Source organism: Heloderma suspectum, chromosome 5, assembly GCF_057233095.1.
Source record: "Heloderma suspectum isolate Gila_16-S chromosome 5, 16-S_ref, whole genome shotgun sequence".
In the NCBI taxonomy this organism is placed as follows: domain Eukaryota; kingdom Metazoa; phylum Chordata; class Lepidosauria; order Squamata; family Helodermatidae; genus Heloderma; species Heloderma suspectum.
The window spans coordinates 102,202,956-102,218,813 of record NC_139462.1 but is presented as its reverse complement, the minus strand read 5'-3'; the positions used below and the strand labels follow the sequence as shown (position 1 = coordinate 102,218,813).

Here is a 15,858-nt window from a genome sequence, read left to right as displayed (position 1 = left end):
TAGAATAGAATTACTGTGTCCAAATGTTTTTATAAAACAGACCTCCATTACATTCTTCTGAGCTAGACTGTCTTATATTTCTACTGCTAATGCACTAGTTAATTTCTAAAAACAGAAATGTGAAAACTCAAGTCTTCCTTGCCATCTAACCCCAAAATCAGACTGACCTGCTCCAGTGCCTAATTTAATAATAGCTTGATCTGCATAAATCAGCTAAAGCTATTCACAGTATCATTACCTGGTAACACAGTAAGCTGCTGTTACATGCACAGATGCCAGTCCAGTATTTTGAAACCCTGTACTTAATTTCAGGCCTAGATGATCTCCAAGCTCCCTTCTAACTCTGTGGTTCCATTTGCATGTAATGGTGGCAAATTGTGGGTTAATTAACCCACAATTTGCTGTGGCATATGCCACAGCCGTTTTGAATATGTAACCTCTGTTTGCCCGTTTGGGGATTGCTCTGTGATGTGCAAACCCGGACACTTTGGGTTAATTGTGGGCTAAAAACCCCAAAGTTAACCTAAGAACTGATGGTTGGTTAACTTTGGATTGTTTAACCTAGGATGAACCCATAGTGTCTAGGTTCACACATCATGGAGCAACCTCCAACTGGAGGTTGCATATTCAGAATGGCGGTGGCACACAACCCTGGCAAATTGTGGGTTAATTAACCCACAACTTGCTCGTGTTATGTGCGAACCAGGTCATATGATTCGATATCTGGTGGGAAGAGCTGTGGTTCTTTAATGGCAAGGGGCAATATTTATTACAAGTTAACAAACACTAGGACTGAGGATTGGCATTGAAATCAGATGCTGGAACCAAATATTTTCTTAGTATTTTTTTAATGGCATAGCCCTCTGCCTTTTTAATAGCTGCCTTAATCATTCAACAGATGAAATGACATGTGATATATCTGGCTTGACTGTATCACTCAAGACTGTGATGCCTTATGACCAATTTCTGCCCTGAGTGTATCATACACATGTACATACATCTACATATAAACAACCTCCCTGCAAGCAGAATCTCAGTATGATTACAGCAAAACAGGAACATTACAGGCATTTTTGTGTGTAGAGGCAACATCCTGGTGACCAGGCTAATGTTGTGGACTGAATCTTCTCTTGTTGAAGAAATGTTCATATTTATTTCCACCATTGCATTGCCAACTGTTTCTCTCCATGGCAGGGAGAAACTGGAAAGAAGTTTGAAGATGCTGCTTCTCCTGTGATAGCAAAAACAGCATCCTCAAAATGCCTCCCTGTGACATAAATATTTAAAATGCAGGCAACCATGTTGATCTATTCTGGGTGTGTGTGTGTGTGTGTGTACTAAAATGAGCACTATCACACTTTTATTAGGACCAACCACATTCACAAGCAGCAGTTTTTTGAGTGTCACAGAACTCAGTCTCAGAGTTAAATGAAAAGGGGAGGGAGAGAAGAAAAACATGTTACCAGTAAAGGGCATTAAATACTTTCTCAGCTTGGGTTTCACTATATCTACTCAGAACTAAGTCTCACAGAGTTTGAGGGAACTTGTGGCTGAGTAAAGTATTCTTCAGACAGCAACCTGTGTGAATGGGAGCCCCCATTATTTATTTGTTATATTTATATCCCGCCTTTTTTTCCTCCTCAAGGAAACCAAGGCAGCGTACATAATCCTCCTCCCCCTCCTCCATTTTATCCTCACAACAACCCTGTTAGGTAGGTTGGGCTGAGAGTCTGTGACTGGCCTAAAGTCACCCAGTGAGCTTCCATGGCTGAGTGGGGACTAGAACCCAGATCTCCTGATTCCCAGTCCAGCACTCTAGCCACTACACCACATTGGCTCTCCCATCAGGTTAGGAGTTCGCTACTTCTCACTTGCAAGACTGTAGAACAATTTGTCCACCACAAAGTTACACCTTAATTCTTAAGCAATTTGGAGTTGAGCTGCTGATGGAAAGACCATGCAGACATTAATCTATTTCAACCAGTAGCGTAGTGGTACATTTTGAAGTGCAGGCACTCATGACAGTTCTCAAAGCCATGCCGCTAAAGAGAATCCAAAAATAAGGCAACTATATTGATCCATGTCTGTATGTGTATTATGTATGCCTTTTGTATACCTAATGGGTCTTGATTACTCTTTCAACACACACACACACACACACACACACACACACACACACACACAGACTCCAACCCCAAATACTTTGCATTACAACAGGAATAGCTTGCAACAATATATTTTGAGTAGGAAATTTGTCGTCGTCGCCCCCCCCCCCCCCCAGCTTCTGTTAGGACTACAGCTAAACTCAGGGGGAACAGGGAAGGAAGCCTGAGGGGGTGGCTCCAATACAACCAGTTTGGGTTTTCATTTTGAAGCGTGTTTGAACAGATCTACTGCCTTGATTTCAGGCAAAATTAGGGGAGGAAGGCATGGCCATCAGCACTGAGAGGGTGAGTAGATGCAGCTGCTTTACAAACTAAAGGTTACATCCCCTGATAAAGCATACCTTGATATATTATTTATCAAGGGATGTAATCTTTAGTGAGTATATCTTTATCAAGGGATGTAGTGTTTCAACTGGTACAGCTCGAGGACTTTGACAAGGTGCTTGGACAGGTTTGTGCAACCACTTCTGTACTGGAACCTTGCCCCTCTTGGCTGATAAAAGCAGATGTGAGGGAACAGCTGGCTGGGCCAGGGAGGTGATTAACACCTCCTTGTGAGAGGAAGTGGTCTCAGGCCGGCTGAAAGAGATGGTGGTGAGACCACTAGACCCGGAAAATCTTAATAATTATAGGCCAGTGGCAGAAGTTCCACTCCTGGGCAAGGTCCTTGAGTGGGTGGTTGCAAGCCAGCTCCAGACACTCTTGGATGAGACTGATTATCTGGATCCATTTCAGTCAGGGTTCAGGCCAGGTTTTGGCACAGAAACAGCTTTGGTTGCCCTGTATGATGACCTATGTCAGGAGAGACAGGGACAGTGTGACCCCGTTGATTCTCCTTGATCTCTTGGCAGCTTTCAATACCATTGACCATGGTATCCTACTGGCACCATATTGCAGTGGTGTCTGAGTTGGGAGTGGGAGGTACCGTATTGCAATGGTTTTACTCCTACTTGGAGGGTTGGCTCCAGAAGGTGGTGCTTGGGGAACATTGCTCAGCCCCATAAGTTCAGTTGTCCCCCATGCTGTTCAACTTCTACATGAAATCGTTGAGTGTGGTCATCCAGTTGCTGGCCCAGCTATGCCCCTATCTGGACCGGGATAACCTGGCTTGACTTGTCTATGCTCTGATAACCTCTAAACTAGATTATTGCAATGCACACGGTGTGGGGCTGCCTTTGAAGATGGTTCAGAAGCTGCAGCTCGTGCAAAACGTGGCAGCTGGATTGATAACAGGGACTAGAAGGGCCAAACATATCAGACAGACTCTGGCCTGCTTGCACTGGCCGCCTATATGCTTCTGAGCTTGCTCCAAGGTGCTTAACTTATAAAGCCCTACATAGCTTGGGACCTATGCTCAATATCTAAGGTCCTCCTCCGAGGGAGGCTCGGAAGGTGGTAACAAGGGACAGCATCTTCTCAGTGGTGGCCAACTGTGGAATGATCTCCCCGATGAGGCCCAGCTGGCGCCAACATTGTTATCTTTTCAGCACTAGGTTAAGACCTATTTCTTTTCTCAGGGTATAAGAAAAACAGCATATGATGAGTTTTTAATTGACCTAGATCTGTTTTATGCTTATGGTTGACTGCTTAAAGTTGTTTTTAAATATATGTTGTCTCCGTGTATACGGTTTGTGTGTTTTATGTAAATGGTTTTTAAACTTTTGTATATTGTATTTTAATGTTTGTTAATCTTTGTAAACTGCCCAGAGAGCTTTGGCTATGGGGTGGTATAGAAATGCAATAAATAAATAAAAATATCTTGAAACATGTATATAATTTTCTCTGTTGTCTTGGAAGGTTTTTTCTTGTATTTATTACAGCTTTTTGCTCCCTCTCCTTGGCTCAACAAGGTATGCAATAACATACTAGACAACAATTAAAAGACAACACCGCCTCCCATTGTTTGTACAACATCCAGTGGCACAGAACTGAATGGGTTACGCCTATGTTTCTTAAATAGTAGGCTGGGGACCACTGGTGGGTCTTAGTTCACTTTCAGGCAGACCTCAGCACTGCAGCTTGCCCCACAGGGGCTTGCCCTCATGCCAGCAGCAGCTTTCCTACAGGTGCGGTATGTAGGTATGCATGCGAGCAGGAGCAGGTTAAAGAGCAAGGCTAGCATGCAAAGATGGAGAGGAGGGAAGGATAGAAGAAATGGACCACAGACAACCTTGTGTGAGGGGAGGAGGAGAATGAGGAGAAAGGAGGTGAAAGACAGACGAAGGGAAAGGCACCAGAAGCAGCTGCTATGCCTCCTGGCCATGGGGATGGCCACTGGGCAGTGGCACCAAGAGCTGGTGGGAAGAAGGTGTGACTGAATTAAGGTGGTCAGGAGATCAGGAGAGGTAGAGGAAAGGTCTCCTCCTATTGAGGGAAAAGGTCCAGAAGGGGCTTTGAAGGAAATTTAGAAAGTGAGATAAAAGGGTAATAATAACTGGGAAGAGAGGAAGGGGATACATGAAGGAATCTGTTATTTATTTATTTGAAATATTTATGCCCAAAGGCTCTCAGAGCAGCTTACATATAATGAACTAAACAAGACAGCCTCTACCTGCAGGCTTACAATCTAAAGACATCGTACACAAGGAAAAAGGAATGGGGCGGAAAGAGGGAAAACTTATTTTAACAGAGCTGGTGGAATGGCCCTGCTTACCCCCAGCTCAGCATGCTTGAATGGGAAGAATGCGAAAGTAAATGCAGCAGGAGGAAAGAAACTGGCAGTCTGAGGTGGTATAAAATACAAGTTAAGGAAGGAAGAAGAAATGACAGAAGCTGAGTAAAAGTACTTTGAGAGCCATGCGGGGCAAATATTTTTTTAAATCTCCGCTTAGAACCTCTGGATCAGCAAATTCTACCTAAAATGGGGAAGATGAGTCATGATACCTCAAGACTCAATGTCTTGTACTTAATATGAGAAAAGAGGAAAAAATAAAAATAGAAAATGCTATCAGCAATTGTTAGCTCATTATGCCAAACTCCATCTGCCACCATTTTGTGACTGGGTTTGTTTGATTTCCTAGAAACAATGCACACCATTTGCAAACATGTTTCTCATGGAGTCATTGCCATTTCCTTCCTGTTTCCTACATGAGAGAAGCATCTACTCATGTCAATGCTACCTCTTTAGAAGAAAATCCATTAAAAGAAGCCCTGAGTGAGTAATCCCTCAAATTGTTTGCAAGATAAGACACATGGGTGGGACTTTTTCCATAGAAGGGACCTGCAGTGATTAGTGAACTTGATAAGGATCAGTTGAACACCATTTCTTAAAAAAGAATTTCACCAAAATGCCAAGGAGAAAACCATAGCTATCTTCCCTCCAAATGTAAAAATACAGGTTTGCAAACTATCAGTGCTACTTGTTGGGGTGGGGGACTGCTTAAAAAAAAGTCAAAACATCTCACTGGGTGAATGGCATGACCTTGAGCTAGTGCCAGTGAATTCCAGCCATAAATTTTTAGACATCAGCCTAGTAGTATTGCCCAGTTTTTACCAGCCTTGCTCCAGTGCCTTTAATAGCATCTTGATGCGCAGACATTAACAGGTGATAGCGCTCATGTTGTAAAAAAGTTCTCTTGCTGATTTCTGTAGACCACAGTACTGTTAAAAGGCATAGGAGCAGGCCAGCCATGATTTTTTCCTTGTCAGGTGACAACCCTAAGCAATCCTTCCTTAAGGAATGAAAAGATGCTATCTGCAACAAGTAGCTTTTATTATAAAAGATGGTTGATTTCAAGAAAATGAAACATAAGTGTTAAAATGGAGTATACTATTTTAGTGCTCTTTTAAAATGATCATTAACATTAGAAACAGAAGGCAGTAATTCATTACCAATCTACTCTGAATGAGTCCCACAGAAATCATCAGAACTACTCTACATGGCTTTAAAGCTTCCAGTTCGTACAGGAAATGACATTTGAGCGTCTTCATTAATCTCTTTCACTGGTGTCTAATTTAAGCACAAGTTTGACAGCATAGCTCAAAGTGGGAAGCAATTTCCATTCTTCCCACTCAGACCTCTGCCCCTTTGCTGTTGCAGCCAGCAAAGAAATGCTTCAAAACTAAAAATGAATAATCTTGCCAGTGTAATCACCGGTAGTTGAACTGAGACCGCAAAAACACAGTTCATGATAAAGCACTGAACGGGTTCTCAGGATCTTTTGGTTACATGTCTAGATAGCAACTTCCTGCATTCACAGTCCATCATTTGTGATACTAAGTCAGACATGCAGAAAGCCAGCAAAGATCAGAATATATGTTGTACGTTCACAGTATAGCTCCTGTGCAAATGAAAATAGAACTAGGGCTGACAGCTGAACAGGGGGGAATGTCTTCTTCTGCTCCTGTGCCTTTACCAGCAGCTTGACCTGCAAAAATCAGCAGATAAAGCTTTAATGGCATGAAGCTGAGCAGTACTGCCTGCTAATGACTGTAGATCAAGCTGTTGTAAAGGCATAGGAGCAGGGCACTGGTAAAAAGTTGTCAGTCCCACATGGGAGTCTACACTTGTGATCACTGGTGGTGTAGACTGGCAAGATCAGACAGGGAATTCTAGGCAGTGAACTTAAGGTTCAACTTTTGCAACAATTCCAGGCCATAAGAAAGGAAGTAGTTCTTTACAAAATGCATAATTAGCCTGTGGAACTCACCAGCACAAAACATAGCGATAGCCATTAGTTTGAAAGGTTTTAAAAAAATGGCTAGACACATTCAGGGAGTCCCAACAGTGCAATCCTTGGCATGCCTACTCAGAAGCGAGCCCCACTGAGTTCAATAGGACTTACAGCAAGGAAGTTGCCATGTACAGAGGCAGTATACCTTTGAATACCAGGTGGTGGAGACAAAGAACAGGAGAGGGCTGTTGCCTTCATGCCCTGCTTGTAAGCTTCCAGAGGTATGAGGCTGACAATTGTTGAAAACAGGTGCTAGACTAATCAGATGGACCCTGGTCTGACTCAGCCAGGCAATTCTTACCTTCTTAGGAGTGGGATGCCCAGTATGTGTGGATTGGGGGAGGAACAGATTAGCGCTGGAGGAAAATCCAATCCCATTCAAAAGTGTTACCTTACTAGAGGGGTACAAACAGGTAAGTGGGAAGATCTGAACCAGCTCCTATCTATCTATCTATCTATCTATCTATCTATCTATCTATCTATCTATCTATCTATCACATTTCTATACCACCCAATAGCCAAAGTTCTCTGGGTGGTTTACAACAATTAAACAATATATACACATAATGGACATATTTATCTGACTACTTACAAGGAAGTTACTCATCTTCCCATTTGTACCCAAATCAAGAGTTTTCATTAAAGAGAGTCCAGCTTCATTATGGACCTTTAACAGCTTTTAAAAAAATATAAATTATACACTAGTCAGTTTAAATTCACATATCCACATATTAGATACATGTGCAGTTTTCTTTTGACCCAGGTTCCTCCCACAAAGCCACATAGTTGCTGGGTTGCCGCCAAATTTCTGACAGGGCTCTTAATTTTTAACAACTGTGTGAAGGCAGAAATCCAACAGATGTAGTTTGGTCAGGCATGGACTTGCAATGGTGAAGAATGCTTCCACTCTTGAATTTCTGCCCATCATGAACCTGTGGCACATACAGAAGCCCTCTCAGAATAAAAGGTGACAACGTTGCTATTTTCCTGGATTTATATCTTGTCCCATGGCAGACAAAAGGGTTGCCTACTTTTTGATGGAAGAATCTGTTTTCATTGCTGGGTGGTAGAAAGCAGTAAGTAGCTTCTCTCATCACAATGCTACCAGGTTGGTTGGTCTATACCTGCGGGTCTTCTTTCTGCTGCCTAGTTATTAAAAACATGGAATAGGAGTCTCGTAGCTGTACCAGAACCTATCAGGATTATCCTACATCCTGTACACAGGTCATATTTCTGCCTGATGTTTCACACTAGTACTTTGTTTCTGGAAGTGGGACCAACAGGTTGACACCAAATCCAGGGCTGAAGAAAATAAAAGTTATAAATTAAACCACATTAAAATGAAGATGTATCTACAGAACAAATTTATACTGGTTTTACAGTCATTTCATCTCCCCAGGGAACTCCCAGCACCCTCCCAAACTACAGTCCTCATTATACTTTAGGGGAAGCCATGGCAGTAAGTAACACTGATAGAAAACCAATATAAGTCTGACAAGGATTATCCATCCAACATCTCAGATGTAGAAATCCAGCTCTGGTGTTCTACTGTAAGCAATAAAACTTCCAGTATTACATAGTTACACTTTAAAAGTCCCCACAATAACGATGACCATGTTGCAGTCCATAAGGTGACTTTCCTTCTGTTTAGGTAGTCAAATTACCAACTTTATGGGGGTAGACAGTTCCACTCTGCTCTTCAGGCGGAAAGTTCCTGTTGCCATTTGCGTGTCCCACCATCAATGCTAACACAGCGTAATCACGTTTGTCATCTGTTATGTCAAAAATATTCTGTCACATGAAAGAATCAGGTTTGTTTTGGCAGATGAGGACACTGAATGGAAGTTAAAAGACCTTGCACTCATTAAGAGAAAAAAGACTCCTCCGGGCTCGCTTTCTTGCTTGATTCACTGCTGTCCGGACAGCGCACTCAAACACCTGTTGCACTCCTCTGTTGGTGAGAGAGGAGCACTCCACATAACCCTTTGCTCGGATGTCCTTGGCCAGTCTCTTGCCATGCACTGAGCTGATACAGGTTGTGCTATGAGGTCCCACTTCCCTCTGGTCTGTCTGGGTAGCCACCACTAAAATTGGGATTCGGGGCAAGTGGGTCCTGATCTCTGTGACCCACTTGCTCCTCAAGCTGAGGAAAGAGCTGCGATTGGCCACCGAGAAGCAGATTAACACCACGTCGGCCTGTTGATAGGAAAGAGGGCGGATGCCTTTGAAGGAATCACTCCCAGCCGTGTCCCAAAGGCCTAAGCTAATCTGGACACCGTCCAGGAAAACATCGACCCCTGTGTTTTCATACACAGTTGGCCTGTAAGCATCTGGAAATGTCTCGGACGTAAAACGCAACAGCAGTGCCGTCTTCCCAACAGCAGCATCTCCTACCAGAACACATTTGACTGAATCCAACATTTCCTCAAAGTCTACTCTTTCTAAAATGGAGTCTGAAGGCACAATTCCCAGAAGCCTGCTCATGTGGGCGCCATGCAGTAGGAATCCATCCAGCTTTCTATGACATGTCTTGGGAATTTCACTTGAGGAATCAAAATCTCCTGCTCTCCCACACACGTCAGTGAGCCTTCAACTCTTCAACACTTCAGCGTGTCAAACACGTTTCCTACAACAGTAAGAGAACACAGATGGCATTTTTGTTACAAGTCACAAATAATTACTTGTTTATTATTATTATGTCTCCCTCCAAAGAATTCTGAACGGCATGCATGGTTCCTATTCCCCTCTGCCCCCAGCCCCTTTTTAATTCTTACAATCCCCCCTAGGACAATACATACTGAAACAGCAGGCTCCATCAATTTAAAAGCGATACTAAAGTCAAAGAGGAATCAATATTAAAACATATAGTCCCCAAAGCAGTTAACCAATAAACCCTGCACTAGCTATCAATAGTCTCAGCCACCACCAAAACCTTAAGAGATAGTGTTTTCCTGGTGACTGCCAGATAGCAGAGATGGCTCTAGGTCAGTCTTTCCCAACTTGGTGCCCCCCAGAGGTACTGGACCACAGCCCCCATCATTCCCAGCTGGCTGAATGCTGGGTGTTGTAGTCCAACACCTCTGGAAGGCACCTTGTTGGGAAAGGGTGACCTAGGTGAACCTGTGTGTTCAGACTGCATGAGTAGTCCAACATCACCAAGTAATCTTTATGCCTGAGTAGGAATTTGAAGCTAAGTCTGCCTGGTCTAAGCCCAACACCAATTATTAAACCATACTGTCTTTCCAACATGTCTTTGCTTTTAAGTGCGCTGTTTCTATTTTGTTTTCTTTTTCAAAATGTGTTTTTTATTTAGATAAAAACAAACTTACAAAAAATAACCACAGAGAATATCCTCTGTCAACAAAAGGAGAAAGCACCCTGGGCATTTTTGGCAAAGCATTCGATGTGGTGTTTTCTTATTGACTTCAACACATACTCTGTTTTAGGAGCAGGTTGAATCTTACCTACCATGAGATTGCCTGGAACACAGATGCCATCTTAAAAACCAAGCTGGGGGGGGAAATGCAGAATATGCAAACAAAACTCATTTTGTTTGCTCCATGCATCTGATGAAGTAGATTATTCCATAAAGAGCTCCTGCCATAATAAGGTGACACGAGCCATTTCCGTCGTTTTGCTGCTAGAAACTAATACAACTAGTCCTGTGGAACCAATTTTTAAAACCTCATAGACAGCTTCCAATCTGCTCTGGGAACAGACTTTCACCCTGACTTCTGCTTGGCAGTGTTTATAAGGGAGTCACTGCAACAGAAGGCATTTCCTGGTACACAAGCAATGCATGTAACATGAACGGTTCTGAGTATTCTGGAAAGGTCTGATCCATCCTGGTTTGTGAAGCACTCATGAAGGGAATTCCCAAGTAATGTGCTTTTTTCCCTTCTTCTGTGAATGGATTGCCTCTCACCAGGTCACAGTGACAAATGGAAAGACATCTATGCCAGGAATCTAAAATATGGGTGGCTCAGGGCAAATTTTAGTTCCTTATAAATACTTGCCTACTTTGAATAAGGATGACAGGGTGGACACAAGGGAGCAGCAAAGAGGACTTGAAAGTTATCAAGATTAGACATGGCTTGGGGTGTGTGAGAATTTTGTTTAGTGTTGTTTTTTTTATAAGAACTTACCAAAATTTGTGAATTTCTCCATGAACTGGAGGGAAAGAACTTGAGATTTAAAAAAAAAACTTGAATGTGAGAGAAAGCGAAACTGACAGATTTGTCCATCCAGGCAGAGTGCTTAGCTCTTAAAAGTTTGGGTTTGAACTGTGCTGTATTCAGCCATGTTTGTGGTGATGAGTTAAGTGTTGCCACTTGGGGTGGGTGGGGGGACAGGCTCCTCATCTTTAATAGCTTACACAGCAGGCAGGCACAACACAGTCCTTTCCATGCTGGAATAGCTATACCTATTGAATTTGGTTGGTGTAGATGGATGAGAATTTTGTTTGGTTTGTTGTTTTATAATAACGCACCAAAATTCACACATTTTTCCATAAATGGGATGGAGAAAATTTGAGATTAAAAAAAAATCAAATGTGAAAGAAAGTGCAACTGACAGATTTGTCCATCTCTAGATACAGCATCAAGGTTTTTTGTCCTGGAAATAAGGCATACAGAACTTGCATCTTTCCACATAAACTTGGTCCTTTCTGTGTTACTATCAAAGGACTAAAGTTTGGGTGGGAAGATTAGCATCTCTGTTCATGTCCGGTTTGACAAGCGAGTGGCAGGAAATGTCTGCGTGAGAGAGATTATACATTAGATGGATGAACGAAAGGAGATTTGAGCGTCACCATTATAAAAGAGAAAATAGGAGGCTCCTACGATTCTATAAATTAAAAACTGGCTTCAGTCAACGCAACCCAAATTGATTTTACTTATCAAGTATCCTCTCAAAACCCCATGATAAAGGGAGCCCTTCAGGCATTGGTGCAAAACTTTGGGGGAGAGAAAGATTCCTCTTGCCAGAGGTCTGAACTGATCGCTTCTGAAACTAGGATGAGACTGCCCACAACTTGCAGTAGGGGTTGTAGGGTGGGTATGAAGCCAGCCGCACTGGGTTCAGACAACATACCAATCCATGCTGCATCACAGGGGATTATTCAAATGGCCGTCGTGCGTGCAGCACTCAGTGGGGTGGGGTGAGACGCCAAGATGGCTTCTTTTCCTGTTGCGATTGTCGGAACATGCTCAATGCTGAAGGCATGACAACCAGCCAAGATCTGAGGATCCACTCCTATACATACTTTCCTCCTGGGAACAAGTGGGCCTTGGTGTGACTTTCTTCTTGGTAGGATTGCACCGCACGTCTTTCTAGGATGCCAGTGGGAGTGTTGAGGATGTGTTTATAACTCCCTCCTACCAAGACAAATGGAATTTATAAATGCTTAACTTTGGCACTGTCACATCCTTCAGGCTTAGTTCAGCCATATGATGCTGAACTGGAATGATGCTGGAATGGCTCCAGGTTTCACCCCAACCATCCTTTGGACTTACTGCTGGCAGTGGGAGCAACAGTACTATGTTCAGTTCTGGGTGGCTATGAGCTGCCCACCATTTTAATTTCCCAGTTTTCCAGAGTGATGTAAACTTGAGGCCATTGTGGGTAATTAAAATAGGGGGCAGCTCCCAGACCCAGCCTCCTGGTGCAGTGGACTCGGATGCTCGTTTGTTTATTTATTTATTTAATGTATATCCCACCTTTCTGCCAAAAAATGGCACTCAGGGCTGCTAACAATAACATCCAGATTAAAAACAAAATCTTAATACTGTGACCTGCATATGGAAGTGCAGACGAAGTGTATGGGGCTTGGGAGTGCATGGGGCTCATGGCCACGGCCCTGCATGTTGCAACACCCTTGTGTGGGCAGTCTCATCATATCTGAATTGACTCCCGAGAAATCCTGACATTACCTTTAAAGAGGTTAGAATTGTTACTAAAATTGTACATTTTGTTTCCATTTTGTTAGCTGAAAATATCAAGACTCTGATTTTCAAAACAACTAGCACGATGCTTAAACTTTACCACTGCGTGCTAAGTTTATATGCATCATTGAAGGAGGTGCTTCATTTGGGGAAGTGAAAATGGATTCCATTCCATTTCTGATATCAAGGAAATGAAATGATACTCTCTTTAAGGGGAACACTGAGCATGAGGCCACTGAACTGAGGTTAATTTGCAGCTTTCCCAACATTTTATTAAATCTTAACTTGGTTGTCTCACTACAAACAGTAATCATTTTGCATCTGTCACACAAACTGCATCCCAGCCCACAATGGTGTGGAATGGACTCAGTGTCCACTTCTGACTAAACTGTGGTTACTTGGATCAGTTGACATGTTTGATATCTCTCTGATTTCAGAAGGTGTCCCCTTTTTAATCTCATTTTGCAGATGACGTTCCCCTCCACCCTCCCCAACACCAGATGTGTGTGCATGCGTATGCATATATGTGTGTGTGTGTGTGTGCGCACGTGTACAGGTGCTGTATTTGTGTGTGTGTATGTGCACACACACACACACATGATCTTCACTTGTGCAAATAATAAATGTGTTCGTATTTAAGGCACTACATGACTTTTTGCTGTTTGGCTGCAACAGACTAAAATGGCTATGGAATATCTTCACCGTCCATGTTATGAATCTGATCAGAACAGACCAAAGATGGGTTCAAGTATGGATACTGAGTACTGGATATGCAAAGGATGGGCACCTTGCCATGAAAATCTATACTGATGTGCTCCAGGAGCAGGCTCCCTTCTCTCCCCAAAGACTTAAGCTGGTATAAAAGCCAGAGTTTTATAAAAGGAACTGGAAATCTGTAATGGAGAATTGTCAGTACCCCCGCCAAACTACAATTCTCAGGATTCTTTGGGGGAAGTTATGCCAGTTAAACTGGGATACACGGTGGTATAGCGGAGCTAAGGTCTGTAGGACTGAAGTGCCAGGACTATTCTGCCAACCCTGACCCCTTGCCGAAATGGCTTGTTGATATAGATCAACACAGCTGCTTGGATTTTGGAACTCTCCTTGGGGATGTGGCTATGGTGTCTGTCATTATGATCGCCTGCACTTCAAAATTCACCACTATATCACTGGGGATATGACAGACAAGTGTCATTTAAATATGCTCTAAAACAGGGTTGGGCAGAAGACAGCTTGGGATCTACTTGTAGATCACTGAATGATTTGCAGTAGATCAGCAAGGGTTTTTGACTCCCAATTTTTAAACAATAGTAACAACCTTAAAGCCTTAGAATCCCTGATCTGTAGTATCTCAGATGTAGAGTTGTATTTGTATACTTGTATATTTGTGTGGCTCACAGCTGCAAGTAGGTAATTGACTCCAGCCGTAATTTTTCATTTGTCTCTCGGGTTGGTGGACCTTTAGATTCTAGTAAAAAGCAAAGTAGATCCTGCACACTCAAAGTCTGTCAACCCCTGCTCTAAGAGAACAACCTTTCCAGGTGGAGGGCAAAACCAGTTAGATATGAACATATGAAGCAGCCTTACACTAAATCAAACCATTAGTCAATCTAGCCCAGCACTGCCTATTCTGACTGGCAGTAGCTCCCCAAACCTCAGACAGAGGAATTCCTGCTACTTGAGATCATTTGAAGTGGAATGCCAGAAATGCAACCTGGCAACAGCTGCGTGCAAAGCATTTGTTTTACCACTAAGCTTAATCCCTCCCCCACGGATATTTTTTTTATCCATTTGGCTCAAAATATTTAGTAGCCCCAAGCAGCTGCAAGGATTGCTTACTATGTTGCCAAGATGGCTGGGGCACAGGACTCAGAATGTGCACAGCCACAATCAATTCAAGAGTTGCACCCATAGCCTTGGCACTCCTTGCAAGGAATCTTCGGGCAAACATCTTAGACTCCATGTGCTTCCTTGGTGTCAGTAGAGATGTTGTGGCCACAAGCATGCGCTTTGAGTTGTTTGGGGAGTCCAAATCAAGGCTATGAACTGTTCATGTTCCTCTGAGCGTAGGTATGCAGCAACCTGAGATGCATGCAGAGTCCTGCTTGACAGGCACGCATGAGAGGGCTTTTTCCTATGTCGGCCCCAAATGCACTCACCTCGGAGCTACAATCTATCCCTGCTCTCTCTCCTTTTAGAAAAGGTGTCAAGACACACTTTTTTAAACTTCGTCTTTTAAATTATTTTTAGTAATGTTGCTTTTAATTATGGCTTATTGTTGGTTTTAATGTGTTCATGATGTCGATTTTATTGTTTTTGATCTGTTGTAGACCGCCTTGGTAGTTTATACAGAAAGGTTTAAAAATACTAAAAATGCATACATACATAAAATAGGTTCTCCATGTGCAGAGAAGGCCATTTCCACATGCAGAAAAATATTATCAGGATAGTAGCCTCTGTCCTAACTATTAATTTCTTAGCAACTTGGGCACAAACGTACAGGGCTGGTCCATTTTGCTGCCTGAGGCAAAGGACAAGATCGACCATGGTATCCTTCTGGATAGGTTGTCTGGGTTAGGAGTTGGAAGCACTGCACTACAGTGGTTCTGCTCCTACTTGGATGGCCGATTCCAGAAGGTGGTGCTGGGGGATTATTGCTCTGTGCCATGGCAATTGTGCCATGGGGTTCCACAGGGCTCTATTTTATCCCCCGTGCTGTTTAACATCTACATGAAACCGCTGGGGGAGGTTATCCGGAGGTGTGGGCTGAGGTGCCATCAATATGTGGATGACACCCAGCTCTACCTCTCTTTCTCATCAAAACCAGGTGAGGCAGTGGCTCTTCTGAATCAGTGCCTGGGCACGGTAATGGACTGGATGAGGGCCAATAAACTGAAACTCAATCCAGACAAGACGGAGGTACTGTTAGTGGGTGGTTCGTCTGCCTGGCTAGGTGATATTCAACCTGTTCTGGAGGGGGTTGCACTCCCCCTAAAGGATCAGGTTCATAGTTTGGGGGTGCTCTTGGATCCAGAACTGTCACTTGAGGCAGAGGTGAACTCAGTGGCACAGAGCACT

General features: G+C 43.2%; 1 protein-coding gene across 1 annotated transcript; it reads right to left on the bottom strand.

The window, feature by feature from the left end:
- Positions 1 to 5,865: 5,865 nt before the first annotated feature.
- RHOH (ras homolog family member H) lies at positions 5,866 to 9,420 on the bottom strand. Its single transcript, XM_084856938.1, has one exon. It carries the CDS (start codon positions 9,320 to 9,322, stop codon positions 8,684 to 8,686), a length of 639 nt encoding a protein of 212 aa, XP_084713064.1. The 5' UTR covers positions 9,323 to 9,420; the 3' UTR covers positions 5,866 to 8,683.
- Positions 9,421 to 15,858: the final 6,438 nt, after the last annotated feature.

Coding starts and splice junctions, on each gene's coding strand:
- RHOH (XM_084856938.1), bottom strand. CDS start 9,322: ATGAGCAGGCTTCTGGGAATTGTGCCTTCAGACTCCATTTTAGAAAGA.